At 36.4% G+C, this 20173-nt stretch overlaps 1 protein-coding gene across 1 annotated transcript; it reads left to right on the forward strand.

The window, feature by feature from the left end:
* Positions 1 to 16450: 16450 nt before the first annotated feature.
* On the forward strand, positions 16451 to 19999 carry LOC108330274 (probable LRR receptor-like serine/threonine-protein kinase At3g47570). The gene is made up of 2 exons (XM_017564768.2): positions 16451 to 19028; positions 19176 to 19999. Exons 1-2 carry the CDS (start codon positions 16451 to 16453, stop codon positions 19574 to 19576), a joined length of 2979 nt encoding a protein of 992 aa, XP_017420257.1. The 3' UTR covers positions 19577 to 19999.
* The last annotated feature ends 174 nt before the right edge of the window (positions 20000 to 20173 follow it).

Here is a 20173-nt window from a genome sequence, read left to right on the forward strand (position 1 = left end):
AGGAGCAAGTTAAGATTTTCTTAATTATTTTCGGTTTATAAGTTTTTTTTAGATAATGGGAATTAAGGTAAAGAAGGCTTACATATTCATGCAAAGAGTAATTTGATAATTTTAAGAGTGGATATTTAATTGGATAAGACTTTATTAGAATGAATCAGTATGGATTGTTATAGTATATAACTTTGATATTAATCAAAAATTAGATTACTGAGGTTTTGATGAAGAAATGAGAATTATTTTGATATTGATTATATATTTATGATATAAGTGATATTAGACATGTATGCTATTGATAAATATATTGAGATTATGAAATTCTTGAGTTTTGCTTAGTAAAATTATGTTAATGTTGTTTTCATTTGGTTTTGATTATTCGAATATGTATAGTTTGATATTAAAATATTAAATATTTTATTAATTAACCATGTTGAAAGTTTTTAATCTAATTGACTTAAAACATACACTAGTACAATAAGAATAAAAGGCACCGGTTATTTTTCATTATTGGCATCGGTTCTGTAACCGAGGCATATGCGGGCGAGGTAAAAAGACCAGATTTTATGCCTCGGTCATGGACTGAGATAAAATCAGATATGAATATGCCTCGGTTCTTAAATAACCGAGGTAGTATCGTTTTTTTTTTTTCAGATGCAACCCGTTTCAGTACGCAACCAGCGTCCAGAAATTGTTTCAGTCCTCAACAACCAGAAATTGTTCATCCAGAAATTGTTTCAGTCCTCAACAACCAGAAATTGTTCAGTTCTCAACAACCTCAGCAACCAGAAATTGTTTCAGTGGTGGAAGTCATTGTTTTTCAAACAACCGAAAAATCTCAATCCCAATCCAAGATCAATTCAGACCTAACATATGCAAAAATCTACAAAATTTCTTCACTGGACTGGCGTCAAGAACAATGCCAAAATCTACAAAATATGAAGAGGCAGCAACGACGGACGGAAGAGGCAGCAGTGGTGGCTCGCGGTGGATCTGGAGCGGTGAATGAAGATGAAGATATAGAGGGGAAGAATGGCGGAGGCAGCAACGACGGACGGCTCGCCGATCTGGAGCAGCTTGGCGATGGCGATCTGAACCGGTGGATCGAGAGCGACGGAGCCAGCAGCGGCGGAGGCAGATCTGGAGTGGATCTAGAGCGGATCTGGAGCGGATCTGGAGTGGATCTGGAGCGGATCTGGAGCTCGACGAACGACGGCAACACGGTCTTGACCAGGCGACGGCAAGGCAACAACGGAGAGGCCGTGGCGGTAAGGGAGCAGCAGCAGGGAGGGGCGACGGTGAGGCAGTGGTTCGATGGCAGCGAAACACTGTCTTGACCACACATGCAGTTGGTGTGGAGCGTGGAGGGCAATGTAGCGACGGTGGTTCAGGGACGGTGCAGCAGGCAGGCCAGTGCAATGGAGGTAGTAGCGTGGACTCGTCAAGCGAAGCACTGGAGGCAGCGACAATGGTGAGGGAGACGAAGATGAAAGGGAGCGACGAATGAAGCAGAAGAAAATGGAGGGCAGAAGAAAGAGAGCGCGCATTGAAGAGGAGAAATGAAAAATTTTGACTATAGGCCTCGGTTCTCTTCCACCCGAAGCCTATACGGGTTTAAAAAAAATAAAAATAAACTCTGAAATCACCTTATAGGGCCTCGGTTCTCTTCCACCCGAAGCATAAAAGCATTTCCACACCGGTTTTGGAGCAACCGATGTCATAGGACTCGTGACAGACATCACAGAGCAGGTCAGGTGACAGGGAAAAAGGTGATTTTGACAGACTATATGATTCGGTTAGACCTTTAACCGAGGTAATAAGAGCTATATATTGCGGTTGTGCTATGGACTGAGGTAATAAGCGTATATGCTTCGGTTTTACTTAACCCGAAGCCTATTGTGCGAAGTTAAACGCTCTATTTTTACTAGTGATATATAAACTCATCAGTACATGGAGAAATTATTTTTAGATTGAAAAGTAGTTATCTTTTATAATTGAAATAAAAGATTTGGTTCGCAACACTACCTTAAAGTGATCATAGATCACTCAAATAAGGAGTTTCAATGCTGAAGTTACTTATAAGAATTAGATTCAAAGAGAAGTATGTTCTCTTTTTCTTAAAGTTTGGTTAACCAATGATCATTTCGATGTTTGAACAATAAAATTTGTATAATGATTTAAATTTAAGTAGATTAAGTCTCATATTGAATAAATAAGTGTTGAACAATATACAAGGAAGAAGAAAACAAAATCAATTCCTTCAAATTTAAAGTTTTAAGCTTTTTTAATCAGCAACAAAAACAATATAGTGTTATTAATTTCATAAGGGGTATCACTGGTAGAGTCATATAGATGTTTATCCTCTCAAAATATCATAGATGTTTATCTTGTCATAGATGTTTATCTTGCCATTTTAATGTTTGAACAATAAAAGTCGTATAATGATTTAAATTCAAGTAGCTTAAGTCTCACAATGAGTAAATATCAGAGTTGACCAATATACAAAGAAGAAGAACAGAAACTATTTTTTAAAAGTTTTAAGGTTTTAAGCTTTTTTAATCAGCAACAAAAATAAAAATGTTATTAATTTCATAAGGGGTATCACCAGTATAGTAGATTCATAGATGTTTATCCTATCAAAATATGTTTCCCTGACATTTACATCCCTATCCTGTTTACACAATTATATCTAAAATATTAACTTTGATATTTGGTGATTTATTTGAAGTTTTAATGTATTTTTGGAAATGTCAAATGATTGTTTTGTTGGTACATACTGTTATCATAAAGCATCTATCATGATTTGATTTGACGAATCCAAGAACAACACTTGAAGACATCTTGAAGATCAATGGTAGAAGACTTGTTGGTGGTTCAATTGTATTTAGGTCGGAGCCTATTAATTTGTTAAAAAGGATTTTAACAAATTAATTGTAATCTCGAAATAGAAATGTGATGAACATATCAATGAGTTGAATTAACTAACAATCAATTTATTTCACTAGTTAAGTGAAATCAAATTATTGGTAGTGTTTCGGATGTGAGGGGCTGCGTCGTCCAATGTCTTTACGTCCTTCTCTACTCGTACTCCGTATGTCCGGTCCTCCGTCCCCATTCCTTAATTTCCTTCTCCGTGTACGGGTGGGAGACCTGCGAAAGATTCTCCGATGCCAAAGTCAGTTTGAGAGCAATGGCTTTCTCTATCGAACAGTAATAAATGCACAATAAATGTCACACCTCTACCACTCACCCTGGATCTGTATTTATAGTTTTTACTATGGGCTTGGGATTAGTGAAAAGTTAATCACGGCCCAAACTGAGCCCAATAGATCTTAACCACTACTTACCTTAAACCTGGTTAATTAGCGACGTGACCGGCCAGTCTCCCGGAGTTTGGCCTTTCGACCAGGGTTTGGTCTTTCGACCGGCCGGCCCCTATAGAGTCCGAATAGCTGGTGGTATTGTTGGCCGGCTTCGTGTGAGCTACTGTTCATCCGGATGGCAAGCGGCAAGGTTGCGTGATCGTGGACGTACCGGCGTGGTTGCGGACGTATGGGCGTCCGGCTGGCGTGCCCAACCCTTCCTGATGGTAAGCAGAAGGGTAGCGTGTTTGGTCCATTGTGGTTACGTGGACGTCCGGCCTATTTGGCGTCCGTTGCGCGATGGAAGTATCGCATTAATTGTTCTTCTTTCACCTGGAAGTCACCATTCATCTGGCCGACGACTAGTTGGGAATCCGTCCGGCAGGTGATCCTCCTCGCCTCATGTCTCTTGCCAACTCTAAGCTGGCGACCAGGGCTTCGTATTCAGCTTGATTATTGGAGACCTTGAACCTGAATATACAGGAATGCTCCAATAGGAATCCGTTGGGGCCCTTTAACACTACACTGGCCCCGCTGATCGACCTACCGGACGCCCCGTCCACGTATAAACTCCACTCGTCCTGGTTGGTTGGGGGTAACTCGGCCGTGAAATCCGCTAAGTGCTGGCCCTTGACCGACCCTCTTGGTTCGTATCGCAGGCCGAACTCTGACAGTTCTACTGCCCATGCCACCATGCACCCCGCCAGGTCTGATTTCCTAAGGATTTTGGAGATGGGGAAATCAGTTCTAACGATCACCTGGTGACTTTGGAAATACGGCCGGAGCCTTCTTGACGCATTTAGCAAAGCCAGCGCTACCTTCTCCACTTGTTGATAGCGAGTTTCTGCATCTAGGAGAGTGCGGCTGACAAAGTACACCAGCCTCAGATGGGGCCGTTCCTGCATCAACACGGCGCTGATGGCGGACTCCGACACGCCCAGGAAGACATGTAGATCTTCTCCCGGTACAGGGCGGTTCATTACGGGCGGGTTAAGTAGGATGGTCTTGACATCCTGAAATGCTTGTTCGCACTTGGCGTCCCATGCGGAGCCGGCTCCCTTCTTCATCTTCCGCAGGACGGGTTTGACTCTCTCGGCCAGCTTTGGGATGAATCGTGACAATGTTGTAAGATGACTGACGAGCCTTTGGACCTCTTTAATGGTGGCTGGGCTTTGCATCTGCAATACTGCCTCACACTTGTCGGGATTAGCCTCAATCCCTCTAGACGTAAGCATGAAGCCCAGGAATTTTCCAGCAGCTACTCCAAGTGTACACTTGGCCGGGTTCAGGCGCATCCCAAACTTCCTGACTTGATGAAAGACCTCCTCCAGGTCCCACACGTGACTAACACCGTCCGCCGAACGGACGACCATTTCGTCCACGTACACGTCCATACATCTACCGATTTGCTCTCTGAAGATCCGGTCCATCAATCGCTGATAGGTGGCCCCGGTGTTCTTCAAGCCGAAGGGCATTACCTCGTAATAGAAGTTGGCCCTCTCAGTGATGAAGGTCGTCTTCTTCCGGTTGGGTCCGTACATCGGAATCTGATTATACCCAGAATAGGCGTCTAAGAAGCTCAACATCCGATGTCCGGAGGCGCCGTCGACCAACGCGTCTATACTCGGCAGGGGGTAAGAGTCCTTTGGACAGGCCTTGTTCAAATCGGTGTAGTCGGTGCACATGCGCCACTTCCCGTTGGTCTTTTTTACCATTACCACGTTGGCTAGCCAGGTGGTGTAGGTGACTTCCCTGACAAAGCCTGCCTCCTTCAGCTTTCCCACCTCCTCTTCGACGGCTTTTCTCTTCTCCTCGCCCATCCGCCGCTTCTTCTGTGCCACCGGACGGGCCCCCCTGAACAGTGCCAACTTATGGGACATCATCGAGGGGTGGATCCTCGGCATGTCGGCCGCCGTCCATGCGAACAGGTCCCTGTTCTTCCACAGGAGCGACCTAAGCTCCTCCTCTACTCCGGGCTCCAAACCCCGCGCCATGGTAGTCGTCTGGGAAGAATCCTTCCCTATTTGGATGGGTTGGGTCTCTCCCATAGGTTCCAACCGATCTTCCGTGTTCGTCCTCGGATCGAGGTCGGCCATGGCCACTTCGGAGCCGGTCGCCCTCCTCTTTCATTGTCGGGTATAAAGCTTTAGACCAGCGGCGTAGCATTTTCGAGCCGTCTTTTGATCTGCCCGAACAGTGCATATGGTTCCCTTATCGGAGGGGTATTTCATTGTAAGGTGGGGGGTAGACACGATTTCTCCGAACGCATTAAGGCATGGTCGGCCTAGCAGCACGTTGTATGAGGTATTCGCTTCTACCAGCAAATACCGGACCCTCTTTTCCTCGCTGGACCGCCCGGTAGCGTGTTTGGTCCATTGTAGTTATGTGGACGTCCAGCCTATTTGGCGTCCGGTCCGTACAGGTAGTTAAATTCAATCTATTAAATATATCAGCTTACATGTCTTTAAATTAGAACTTTGGCTCAATGAAAAGTGCAGACTTTTGATAAACACATTTAATAATTTCACGAAACACTTTTTAATTGAGAATCCTTTGTTCTCTATCTAGAGGTATTTGTGATTGTGTGCGATAGTTATTGCTCTTACACCTTGGTTCTTTAGGCAAGATTACGTATCTTGAGAAAGCGAAGGAGAGTTTTTCATATTTGATTATTTCTTGCCTTGTATTGTGTTGTGTTTTGTGTTTTTGGAGAGTGTCCAGGTTGCAACAGGATGTTGCAGGGTAGGAAGCTTCTTGTGGTTTCAAGAAGTAAGTTTGATGTTGCAAGAAATAATTGTAAGATTGTGTTTCTTGTTTTTTGTGAAAAGTTGTTCTCAGGTTACATAGTTAACTGGATGTACTTTGTAAGAGTGAAGCAGTATAAACATTAATGTGTCCTGATATCTTCTTTTGTTAATTGTTAAAGTTCTTGTATTTCTTTTATTTTTAATCAAGATTTTTGATTTGGCACATTAAAGATGTTATGCTCAATTGTACATACACAATTGAACAAATACTTCATTGATTGTGTTTTTGATTGATTTGTATTTTGTGTAAGTGTTTTAATTTTTTGCAACTTGAGTAACGTGAAAAGTGTACTACTATCTGTCCATGATTTTAATCCGTTGATTCTAGTTTGAAATCAATTAAAATGTTCATCATGTAACAGTTTTTGAAATTTCATTGGTCAATTGGATTGAACAAAAATTTAATAAATTTTTTCAATAACAACCATTCACTCAGTCCCCCGCCCCCAACATGATTCGTTAGATTTGTGAATATTACAATAATTTATATGTATACTTTTACGATAATAGTGATTCATATAAAATTGATTTTCAATAAAACTAATATGTTGTATGAATTAAAGTTTTAGTAGGTATAGAACTAATATGTTGTATAAATTAGAGTGAGTTTTAGGTATTTTTCTCATTGTTGAATTTTTTTTTTATAGAGAAATATTTCTAATATTAAACATGTAACCCATTGAGGAAATAGATGTTCTAACTTAATTTATTGAGAGATAAACAACTAAAGAGACATATATAGATAGATATACATATGGATAAATAATTACATAGATAGTTAATTAGTTAAATAAATAACTAAAAAGGTAGGTAGCTAGATAATTGGTTAAGTAAATAAATAAATAGATAAATAGTTAGTTAGGTAGATAACTAAGAAGGTGGGTAGTTGGACAAGAAGATAGATAGCTAGATAACTAGATATAACAAATTTAATGAAACGTGAAGTTAAAAAATCTATTAAATATTTTTATTTTGAAAATTCTTAAAAATATTTTCATTAAACAATAGTTTTTAAATATTATATAACTATCTTAATTTATTTAAATAGAGAGAGGAGAGAGAGATAATGTATTTATTCTTTATAAGTTAAAGAATCAACTCTAAATTAAATAATCGTCGTCAACTTAACCCAGCTTACTTATTAGTAAGTTGAAAAAATTTGAATCTAACTCGACCCACTACGAGTTACTGGGTTAAACATGTTGGCTGGCATCATACAATCTGAGCATCCAAAAACAAGCATAAAAGACGAACAAATAAGTTTTTAACGTTGATAATTTTTGTATCACTTGTCCATTTATAACACTAGTGTCTTGAATAGATAAATCTATAATATTTTTCTCTCTTAAAACATTTTTTTCTTTATCCCTATCTACAATATAATAAAATAACAGCTAACTATAATAATATTGAAATATAAAATAATAAATAATTAAATTAGTTAGGTTGAAGAGTCAACCCGGCTCACCATGGGTTCAACACAAATGAGCCAGGAGCTGGGTTAAAAACTAGCCCGCATAAAAAAATTACATTTTCTTTAAAAATCCAATTCGGCTCTAACCTATGGTAAACCAGATTGGTTTGTGGTTACAATTCATTTTCACAACACTAATATATATAGAGAGAGAGAGATAAATATAGATATATAATATATTTATTTTTTATAAATGAAACAATGAATGTTAATAACCATATCATTTATTTTATTTAGAGAATATATTGGCATTTATGAGTAACATTTTAATAAATTTATAATAATATATTTATCTAAACGATGAAAACGTTCACAAATGAATAGTCCTACTTTTTAATTTCCAAATTCTAATTTTTATAATAATAAATAAAAAATTAAATACACGTTACTGTCGTGATCTAAAAATTAATTTAACACTAGTATAGAATTTTCTTTTTCTTATTATCTTAAACTATTTTTTTATGACATAAATACGCGTGAATTTCTTTCAAATTAACCGGTGATTGCGATCCAGTTATATATATCTTTTTTGGAAAACATCCAGAAAATAGAAAATGAAAATAATGTTTGATAGAGTATTATTTCAAGGAAGAGTGAAACATCTATAAAGATTAATGACTACAATATTTAATCTTAAAATTATATTTAAAGATTAGTGGTTATGTATTTGTGTTTAAAATTCATAAATATATATATATATATATATATATATATATATATATATATATATATATATATATATATATATATATAATGATATAAGAAAAGGGAAATGATACTTGAACAACATCTTTTAACAACATTTTGACTCCACTAACGTGTCGTATTCTGATTCGTCCATGTGGAAAAAATTAAAATAACTTTAAATGACATGGAAATACAAGGTTTGGGGTTGCAGAAGTTTTCATTTCGCGGCTTTCATTTTTTTAAGGGTTTCAAACCTTGCAGGTCTCATTTGGGAGAGAGAACCCACGAGAGAGAACGTCCCCCACCCACCCACAAACCTCCCTTGACCACAATCAACCATTCACCGACAAAGGACTGTTCACCGAACTGTCGTTGTTCACCAGAGTTGTGTCCGCCATCGTTCTGCCCGAAGGTTCCGCCATTTCGAAGCATCGTTCAACGCCGAAACCACCATTGACATGGGTTTTAAAGCTTCCCGTCGTTTGTTTCGCTACAACCTCCGTTTGGAAGCACTATCGTTGGTGAAAACCACCATTGAAGACGAAAAAACATAGTTTGTAAGTTTCCGTGGTTCGTTTTGATTTTCTTTTCTTGTTGTTGTTCGGTGATTTTCACTTATTTTAAATATTTCAATTTTTTTTATCATTTCGGGATTGTTGTATTTTTTGGGAGCAAATGATGAACAAGTGAACTAAATATTGAAATGCATAAGTAAATTTTTTTATTTCTAATAAATTTGTTAATATTTTCTTTATGTTGTTTACATATGATAATGTGTTTGTAGGTATCAAATAGAAGAAGCAAAAATTCGAACTTGAGTAAACCTCCAAAGTGCTAAAGCAGAGGCCAGGTCAAGAAAGGTCGAGGTATTTAATTGTCATTAATAAACTATATTTTTTGTGTAAATTTGTATAGTTTCTTGTTATTGTATCTTTGAGGACCATATTGTTTAATTCACTTGCCTGTTATGTTGCTTTAGAGCAACTTTTAATGAAGTGTCGCGGTCCTTTGTTTGTCGGAGTGTCATTGTTCACGTGTTTGTTGTAGCATTTTCTGTCTCAGCCACCTAGAAGCGTTCGTCTTCATTGAAGTGTGGTCGGACTGTCGCCGTTGAAGTTGGTCGGACTGTCATTGGTGAAGACAACTTTGTAGGCGCCGCCTTTACGCGTCAAGGAACCATCGAAGTTGGAAACTGCCATTGAAGGTGTTTTTTGAAGGTTGGCTCCGTTCTTTTGGGTAATGCATTTTTTGTGTTCGGTGTTTAAATTATTTTAGGCATTTATGGATTGTTGTATTATTTGAGTGTTTTTCCTCGTATGGTTTAGTGTGACATGAAGGTGTATAAAACATTTAACGGTTCATGCGGATTTTTGTTGGAAAGTAGGAATTCATTGGGTTTGTGGTTGATATTGGGTTATTTAGACTATGGTTTTGTATTATGTTTGGTTTTTTGAGTTGTTGTTGGGTTAATTTTACTATGGTTTTGTATTATGTTTGGTTTGGTAGTGATGGATCACATTTTAAAAATGATAATGTTTTGGAGCTTTGATTGAAATTGTGCATTTTATTGATATGTTGTGCATTTTTTTCTTTGCAGGAGGAACTGTAACAGGTTAGGGAGAAATATGTTTGTGATTAGATTTTGGATGTGCACAATGTGCGCAGGGATGAAGTGTTGCAGGATTTAGGCATTGAGTAGATGTTGCTGAATAGGGATTTTTGCAACTTTATTAATGGTTTGTTTAGAACTTTTTCGATATGTATTAATGAGGACTGAATGTATATATTTGTTGTTAAAAATGTTGAAAGAAAATGAGTGATTACATTTATTGTTCATGAAATTTGAAGATCAAAATGATCAATGTTTTAAATGTTTATATTGCAATCCCCACTAAATTTGGATGTGAGTATTTATGAAATCTTTTATGTAGAAAAAAATGATGAAAATAAATTGGGTTAAATGTCAATGAATGCATTAACATGAGTTGGATGTCCATTAAGTTCGAAGAATAAACCTTTGCCTGAAATAATAATTGATTCCACAACAGTTTTAAGTTGCAAAAATGATTAGATATAAATTAGGCACTCCAAATGGGTGTCATCTTCATAGTTCACCTCCCAGTGCAAAATCTTTGCCTGAAGTACCCACTTATTTTGCCTTTGCTATCATTGTTGTTTTTGCACCATGAGTTTTAATAAATATTGTTCCTTGGCCATGAAACTCTATATAAATGGCATAGTAATTGGTTCACATCAATTTTAAGTTGAAAAAATGATTAGAAATAAATTAGGCACTCCAAAGTGAGTGTCATCTTCGTAGTTGACCTCCTTGTACAAAATATTTGCCTGAAGTACCCACTTATTTTGTCTTTGCTACCATTGTTGTTTCTGCACCATGAGTTTTAATAAATATTGTTCCTTGGCCATGAAACTCTATATAAATGGCATATTAATTGGTTCCACATCAGTTTTAAGTTGAAAAAATGATTAGAAATGAATTAGGCACTCCAAAGTGAGTGTCATCTTCGTAGTTGACCTCCTTGTACAAAATAGTTGCCTGAAGTACCCACTTATTTTGTCTTTGCTACCATTGTTGTTTCTGCACCATGAGTTTTAATAAATATTGTTCCTTGGCCATGAAACTCTATATAAATGGCATATTAATTGGTTCCACATCAGTTTTAAGTTGAAAAAATGATTAGAAATGAATTAGGCACTCCAAAGTGAGTGCATCTTCCTAGTTGACCTCCTTGTACAAAATAGTTGCCTGAAGTACCCACTTATTTTGTCTTTGCTACCATTGTTGTTTCTGCACCATGAGTTTTAATAAATATTGTTCCTTGGCCATGCAACTCTATATAAATGGCATAGTAATTGGTTCCACATCAGTTTTAAGTTGAAAAAATGATTAGAAATGAATTAGGCACTCCAAAGTGAGTGTCATCTTCGTAGTTGACCTCCTTGTACAAAATATTTGCCTGAAGTACCCACTTATTTTGTCTTTGCTACCATTGTTGTTTCTGCACCATGAGTTTTAATAAATATTGTTCCTTGGCCATGCAACTCTATATAAATGGCATAGTAATTGGTTCCACATCAGTTTTAAGTTGAAAAAATGATTAGAAATGAATTAGGCACTCCAAAGTGAGTGTCATCTTCATAGTTGACCTCCTTGTACAAAATATTTGCCTGAAGTACCCACTTATTTTGTCTTTGCTACCATTATTGTTTCTGCACCATGAGTTTTAATAAATATTGTTCCTTGGTCATGCAACGATGTTGTATCACGAATAATTTAATCAAATTTAATGCCTTTGTAATCAATTGCGGTCTTCAAAAATGAAGTACCAAATCGATAATCTATTCATTTCAAAAAAGGAAGTACCAAATCAACCATATCATAACAAAGCTCTTCTTTGGACACACCAACATCAACAACAACCTGCAATGTCATTAACAAATTTCATTACATAAAACACCAAATATAAAATACATGGCACCAACACATTCATCAAATCACCAACAACTCACCGATGCCTTAGCCAAAGCACTTTTGATTAACTTCTCCCGATATTCATATCAATCCAATTCAACAACCTTGGGAATTTTGTTACCCGGGTGTTGTACGTTGAGTTTGATGTCACAAAATGGTGTCAAAACCAAACTTGCAAGTTTAAATTCATACAACATTCACATAAAAAATGATAAAAAAAAAAACAATAACAAATCATTGTCTTTCATTAACAATTACTTAACAAACATCTACATGCAACAGGTAAGCACATCCTTGAACATGAAAATGGCTTCTGCTTGTTTCATTCTTCATTGTTGTTGAAGCAGTAGACCAACTTCCAACAAATACCTTCTGCAATATTGGATAAATCTTCAACTTTGAGCATTGTTGATGAAATTTGACCTTTGCAAACATGACTTTTAAAATATTTAATGAGTGAAGCAATCACCTTGTATAGAGTAGGAAGAACATGGGATCGTCGAGGTCCTGCAGTTGCCAATATCGTACATGTAACAACAGTAGATAAAGTTTGCTCATGTGCTTCTTCATTAATCTCCCTATAACATTATAATTCAATCCATGTGGTAACTACCTAAGGGTAATGTTATTCAAAAAATAATTATATAATTATACGTGATATAGGATAAACATTAACCACAATGAACACGTGCAAAGTTATAACAAATGTAGCTTTCATTTCGAAATTTTTGAGTGTATTGTTCATTCTTATCCCTCCAAGAAATAAAATGATGTTTAATCTCTAACATTCTATTTAGGACAAATAAATAACATCTTTTTTAGATTAAAAAATTGAGAGTCTCACATGACATGATATCAGACAGCAGTAGGTGCCACATAATAACCTTTAAACACAAACAATTAACAAATATCATATAAAAACACAAAACTAAATGCTTTGGTTTAGAAGTTTGGAAAAATACATTCTAGAAATACCTTTATAAAGCTAAAATCAGATTTTGTTCAGTATGCAAAGAAAATATGATTAATATTAACCGTAAAAAGTTTAATTGGACTTTATGTCGAGATTGAAGTTTAACATGTACTACTAATAATAAATTTAGGAGGAGTGGAATTAAACTCATTTGGTTTAGCATTCAACAATTCAGCTATTACAGCTATGGCTTAAGATACCTTTTTCATACTACTTATATTATGGTAGTAGTACATTTATGGCTTAGAATATCATTTTCATACTAGTTATTTATTAATTAAGCACTTTTTATAGTATTTTTTTCTCTTCATCCTTTTTTATTATCCATTAATTTTATACTCTTCATCCTTTTTATAGTATTTTTATTATCCTTTTTTATAGTATTCTCTTCATACTAGTTACACAACATATAGTTTATTAATGACAATGAAATACCTCGAGCTTTCTTGACCTGGCCTCTGCTTTAGCACTTTGGAGGTTTACTCAAGCTCGGATTTTTGCTTCTTCTATCTGATACCTACACACACATTATCAGATGTAAACAACATAAAGAAAATATTAACAAATTTATTAGAAATCACATAATTTACTTATGCATTTCAATATTCAGTTCACTTGTTTATAATTTGGAAAATGGTTTACAAAGAATGTGTTAGAGATACAATATATTGAAAGGTTGTGTGTGTTACCTTAAACAACACTTGGTCTTTTGCTCTTCTTCCCAAGAAGTAGCTATGCAGTCAGAATCAGCTTTGTGGCTCCCATTGTGCCTCAAACTTTTTGATATTTCCTTTTCTTCCTCTTCACTTGAGCTTCAATTTGAAGTGAATATATATACATTTTAATATTTCAAACCAAATAAGCACAATATAATCCGAATGCAAAATGCATACTTGTATGGTCATCCATAAACATCAACTATTAATAGTTTCAATACATGCTTATCTACAACATACCGAGTAGCTCATATGGTATGATTCACTACTTACTCAACATGTTCTTATGTCCTAATTGATTATGTTAATGACAGGGTGCTTTATTACCTTAAAATTTGGGATTTAAGAGAATGGCTAAATCAACAATTTTAAGATCATATGTAGTTTTTATTTATGAATAAGAAAATTTATAATACACATAAGACATAACAAGCAAGAAATTTATGACTGCTATAATTGATATCAAATGGATATATACCAATGAATATTTCCTTCTCCAAGAACTCATAAGTGTATTTTACTACTTGGCGAGAATCTTCATCAACATTTCCTACAAAGTATGTTTCATTGAGATCACCTGCATAACAATTAAAAGTATTTCGTGTGTAAAATTTTTGTAACTTTGCACCCAAAAAATACAACAATCCCGAAATGACAAAAAAAAATCAAATATTTAAAATAAGTGAAAATCACCGAACAACAACAAGAAAAGGAAATCAAAACGAACCACGGAAACTTACAAACTATGTTTTTTCGTCTTCAATGGTGGTTTTCACCAACGACACTGCTTCCAAACGGAGGTTATAGCGAAACAAACGAAGGGAAGCTTTAAAACCCATGTCAATGGTGGTTTCGGCATTGAACGGTGCTTCGAAATGGCGGAACCTTCGGGCAGAACGATGGCGGACACAACTCCGGTGAACGGCGGCAGTTCGGTGAACGGCGGCAGTTCGGTGAACGATCCTTTGTCGGTGAACGGTCGATTGTGGTCAAGGGAGGTTTGTGGGTGGGTGGGGGGCGTTCTCTCTCTCGTGGGTTCTCTCTCCCAAATGAGATCTGCAAGGTTTGAAGAAACCCTTAAAAAAATGAAAGCCGCGAAATGAAAACTTCTGCAACCCCAAACCTTGCATTTCCATGTCATTTAAAGTTATTTTAATTTTTTCCACATGGACGAATCAGAATGCGACACGTTAATGGAGTCAAAATGTTGTTAAAAGATGTTGTTCAAGTATCATTTCCCATAAGAAAAAGTTATATTTAATCCATCATTTTCTAAACCGAAGATTGCGGGCAGTTTGCAGTACAAATTATTCCTCTCGACGGCGGCTGGAAAAAAAACAGTTTGGACTAAAGAGTTTCAAAGAACTGCAAATTTCACAATTGAAATATCAGCACGCAACTCATCAATAAAATAAGTCAAATGATCGCTGAGAGCAAAGTATTAATTGGAATATTACCAGAGTATTAATAGACTGAAATAAATAAGTAAAGAGATAAATATGTTTTCAGAGTTTAAACTATTTTTAAAATTATGTTCAGTTTTATAAAGTAAATATATATTAATTTCATATATGTATTTCTTAAAAGTTATATAAATATTATATTATATTTATTATATAAGTAAATATTTATTTCATCTATGTATTTCATAAAATTTATATAAATATTTCAGATGACTTTTCAAAAAACATAATTAAAAATATATAAATACAATTTTTTAAATAATAATATATAAATAAAAATCATATTTAATTCATATAATAAATAAATAGATAAAAAAATATAATTTCTCACAAACTCTTTTTACATATAACTGATATTAATTGGGAATATTAGTTAACAGTAGTTGTCATAACTAATTCCATAAAACTATTATCATAGTTTCCTTCTTAAACGAATAGTTCAAGAAGAAGAGAAATTATGGTGAAAAGATACTATAAAAACAATGGTGAAAAACGGATGAGATAGGTCACACTTTTGGTGATTAAGGTAAAGGTAGGGTGATGTTTGATACTTCTTAATAAAAGTTAGGCCAATTAAGAAAGGTGACTAGAGGCGACCACATAGGATCCTTTAACTATGACTTAAAAATAAGATAAGAATGGATCAACAAATGGACAACATTTAATTATTAATCTCAAAGTGAGAATACAAGGGAGAGACATCTATATCTACAGGTTTGGAGTATCTCCAATTTGTAGAAGAAAATTTCAAAAAATACAAATTTGACTAGCTTAGAGACCAAGATTAAAATTCTCTCTATTAGGAGGAGGATATGCGATCATTAACTTAGAAAAATCCCCTTCATTCCTAGAGTTAAATGTAATTTTCAACTTATGAAAAATCTTCTCCAACAAAAGCATGATGCATGGCAATATTATTCAAAGATAGTAGGTCTCATCCATTCTAGTCAAACTAGATTAAAATTTTTATTCTTAATAACTCCTAGAAAACATCCCTTGAGTCAACAATGGGTGTTGTTGACCTTTTTATTGGCCTATTGACCAAAAACCTTACATTACTTTGCCTAAAATACAATGTTCAAACTATTTCTCCTCTACTTAATTACGTTCCATGGTGACCCAAAAAACAGAGTCTGGCTTCACTCTTTACTAATGACTTCTTAAATTTGTTTGGTCATGTTTTTTATAATTGAACCCTTGGCTAGAGATTTACCATCACCATTTAAACATTTAGTCGCATGCTCATTAAATTGCACTTAAACATGTAACAAAAGTCACTGAATACTCATCATAGTTTATGTTCCACTCATTGAGATGCACCCTTTTGCCACTCCAAAAACTATCAAAAAGTCAAAATGTGGTGTCCTTTAGTATGACTGGTTCAAAGCAACATCCCTTTACTTGCATTAAAGATCCAAACCAGGATTTGGTTTATAAATACTTGCCTTGCATGCAAATGAACATGTAAGCCAACTTTCATGATGACCTACGTTCCATTTCTCTTGCTCTCTTGTTTCCTATTTCATCAGTTTCATGCCATCTCATGCAACAGTAACACAGACAGAGAAGCCCTTCTTTCTTTCAAATCTCAAGTCACTGACCCAAAAAATGCTCTCTCTGGGTGGTCTATACACTCCAATCACTGCACCTGGTACGGTGTCACATGCTCCAAAGTTGGAAACAGGGTCCAATCTCTCAATCTACCAGGACTTTTCCTCTCTGGCAAACTCTCCCCTCACCTTTCCAACCTCACTTTCCTACACTCACTTGACCTTTCCGGCAACACTTTTCATGGCCAAATTCCCAAACACTTTTCCCATCTCTCACTTCTCAATGTCATTCACTTATCTAACAACAATCTCAGTGGTACAATTCCATCACAACTTGGTTATCTCCACCGTCTACAAAGTTTAGACTTTTCTGTCAATAATCTCACTGGTCAGATTCCCCCATCATTTGCCAATCTCTCTTCTCTTGAGAATCTTTCCTTGGCAAGAAACCATTTGGAGGGGGAGATTCCAACTGAACTTGGTAATCTCCGCAATCTTTCCTCTCTTCAAATCTCAGAAAACCATTTCTCTGGCAAGTTTCCCACTTCTATCTTCAACATGTCTTCCTTAGTCTTTTTATCCGTGACAGTGAACCATCTTAAGGGTGAGTTACCACAAAATTTTGGCAAATTTCTTCCAAATTTAAAGAGTCTATACCTGGCATCTAATATGTTTGAAGGGATAATTCCGAATTCCATATCCAATGCCTCACATCTTCAAGTGATTGACCTTGCCAACAATAAATTTACTGGACCCATACCTCTATTCTACAACTTAAAAAACCTTACCCGCCTCATTCTTGGTAATAATTCTCTCTCTTCCACAACTTTGTTAAATTTCCAGTTCTTTGATTGCCTTAGAAACTCCACCAAGTTGCAGGAACTCCGGATCCATGAAAACCACTTGACTGGGGAGCTTCCAAAATCTTTTGCTAATCTGTCATCAAATCTCCAACATTTGTGTGTTGCTGATAACTTTTTTATTGGCACCATTCCTCAAGGAATGAAGAAATTCCAAAATCTCATATCCTTGTCTTTTGAAAAAAATTATTTCACTGGAGAGTTACCATCAGAAATAGAAGCACTCAATAATCTACAGCAACTTGTTATACACAGCAACAGATTGTCTGGGGACATTCCAGACATTTTTGGCAATCTCACAAATCTGTTTAACCTTGCAATGGGAATAAACCAACTCTCGGGTAGAATTCACCAAAGTATTGGACAATGCAAGAGTTTAAATTATCTTGACTTGCGATTGAATAGACTTGGTGGGACCATACCAGACGAGATTTTTCAACTTTCTAGCTTAAGAACCTTGAATTTAGCAGGAAACTCTCTGCAGGGTCCGCTACCTCCTAGGGTGGGAACCATGAAACAGCTTGAGAACTTGTATATTTCTGACAACCAGATGTCAGGGAACATTCCTGTGGAAATAGAGGGGTGTTTGAGCTTGAAGTCGCTAACAATGGCAAGAAACAGATTCAATGGTTCGATCCCAACAACAATTGGGAATTTATCATCCCTTGAGACTTTGGATTTATCATTAAACAGTCTCACTGGTGCTATTCCTGAAAGTTTAGGACAGCTCGAGTCTATACAGAAATTAAATTTGTCTTTCAACCATTTGGAAGGGAAGATTCCTACAAAAGGTCTGTTTACGGACCTTACCAAGTTTGATCTTCGAGGTAACAATCAACTCTGTAGCCTTAGCAAGGAAATTATACAAAATTTGGGAGTACTCCCTTGTGTTGTTGGCAAAAAGAAAAGAAAAATCTTACTCCCTACCATACTTGCAATAGTTGGTGCTGCTGCTTTGTTCATTTCAGTGCTCTTTCTGTTTTGGACAATAAAGAAGAAAAGAAAGGAGAGGAAAACCCTTGTGTCATCTGACCCTTTCAGGGGGTTGTCTCAAAATATAACTTATGGTGATATTCGGATAGCTACAAACAATTTTGCAGCTGAAAACTTAATTGGAAAAGGAGGTTTTGGCTCCGTGTACAAGGGTGTGTTCAGCTTCAGCACTGGTGAAACCGTCACCCTTGCTGTCAAAGTCCTGGATCTGCAACAAAGCAAAGCGTCTAAGAGTTTCAACGCGGAATGTGAAGCTTTGAAAAATGTCAGGCATCGGAACCTAGTAAAGGTTATCACTTCTTGCTCCAGCCTTGATTATAAAGGAGAGGAATTTAAGGCCCTAGTCATGCAATTCATGCCCAATGGCAACTTGGACTTCAAAATACACCAAGGAGATGAAGAGTCAGGCTCCCTTCTAACCTTGATGCAAAGATTGAACATTGCAATCGATGTTGCTTCTGCTCTGGATTACTTGCACCATGACTGCAATCCACCTATAGCTCATTGTGATCTGAAACCTGCCAATGTCCTTCTAGATGAAAATATGACTGCACATGTTGTAGATTTTGGATTGGCAAGGTTTTTGTGTCAAAACCCATCAGAGAAGCAGAGTAGCACTCTAGGACTGAAAGGATCAATTGGCTACATTGCCCCAGGTACACATTAACACTTTGCTTTGTATTAACAATAATCGAGTTTCTTTTTTCTTTTGCTTTATAGTTTCCTTTTACATGCTATTTGAGCATAACTGACATACACGCACCTATATCTGGCTCTAACAATACTAGGGTGATATGTTTCAGAATATGGTTTTGGAAGTAAGGCTTCAACTGAGGGTGATGTGTACAGTTTTGGGATCCTACTGCTAGAGATGTTCACAGGTAAAAGACCAACTGATGAAATGTTCAAAGAAGGGTTAAGCCTCCACAAATTTGTCTCAAGCATGGATGAGAATGAAGTAGTGAAGGTTGCTGATCGAAGGCTCATTGAAGATTATGAATATTCAACACAAAGCTCAAACAGTGATGATCATAGCAGTGGTTTAGACAGCAACACACATTGGTTGCATAAAGCTGAGGAGTGCATCGCTGATGTGATAAGAGTTGGTCTGAGTTGCACAGTTGATCAGCCCAAAGAACGATGGAACATGAGAAAGGCCTTATCAAAATTGCAAGCTACAAAGCACTCTATGCTGTCTTTTTGAAGTAGGCCTCAAGCCCAGATGCAATCACTATAGCAACCCATGGAGCTAGTCACTGATGTGGCCCAAAAAACAACATTTATCACAGTTAGATAAATAAGTATTTAATAAATGGGTGTTGCTCCCTCCACCACCACCCTATACTTCCTCCACCTCCCCAGATTATTTTAAATACAATTATATCCTTAAGTTAAACAGATTTTTACTTTTACCCTATTTTAAATAATTTGAAACCCTAATTTTACTTTCCCACCACCCACCCATGGAATTCTCTTCCACTTTCCCCATTTTCATTTCACCTCCCCACTTCCCGCACTTTCATTCCTTTTTCTTCCCAGTTTTTTTTTTGTTTGAAAGCCTCCATTGCCGCCGTGGTGTGAAGGAACGTAGCCGTCGTGGTGTGAACATCCAGAGCATCAACCAGCGTGAGGAAGTATAGATCAACGGAGGTGACATCCTTCAACGGATGTCCCCTAATAAAACAAACTCTAAAATAAAAAAAATAACCTTTAAACGGAGGTGACATCCGTTGAAGGATGTTGACATCCGTTGAAGGATGTCACCTCCGTTTAAAGGTTACGTTTTTTATTTTAAGGTTTT

The sequence above is a fragment of the Vigna angularis genome, chromosome 4, assembly GCF_016808095.1.
Source record: "Vigna angularis cultivar LongXiaoDou No.4 chromosome 4, ASM1680809v1, whole genome shotgun sequence".
Classification (NCBI taxonomy): Eukaryota; Viridiplantae; Streptophyta; class Magnoliopsida; order Fabales; family Fabaceae; genus Vigna; species Vigna angularis.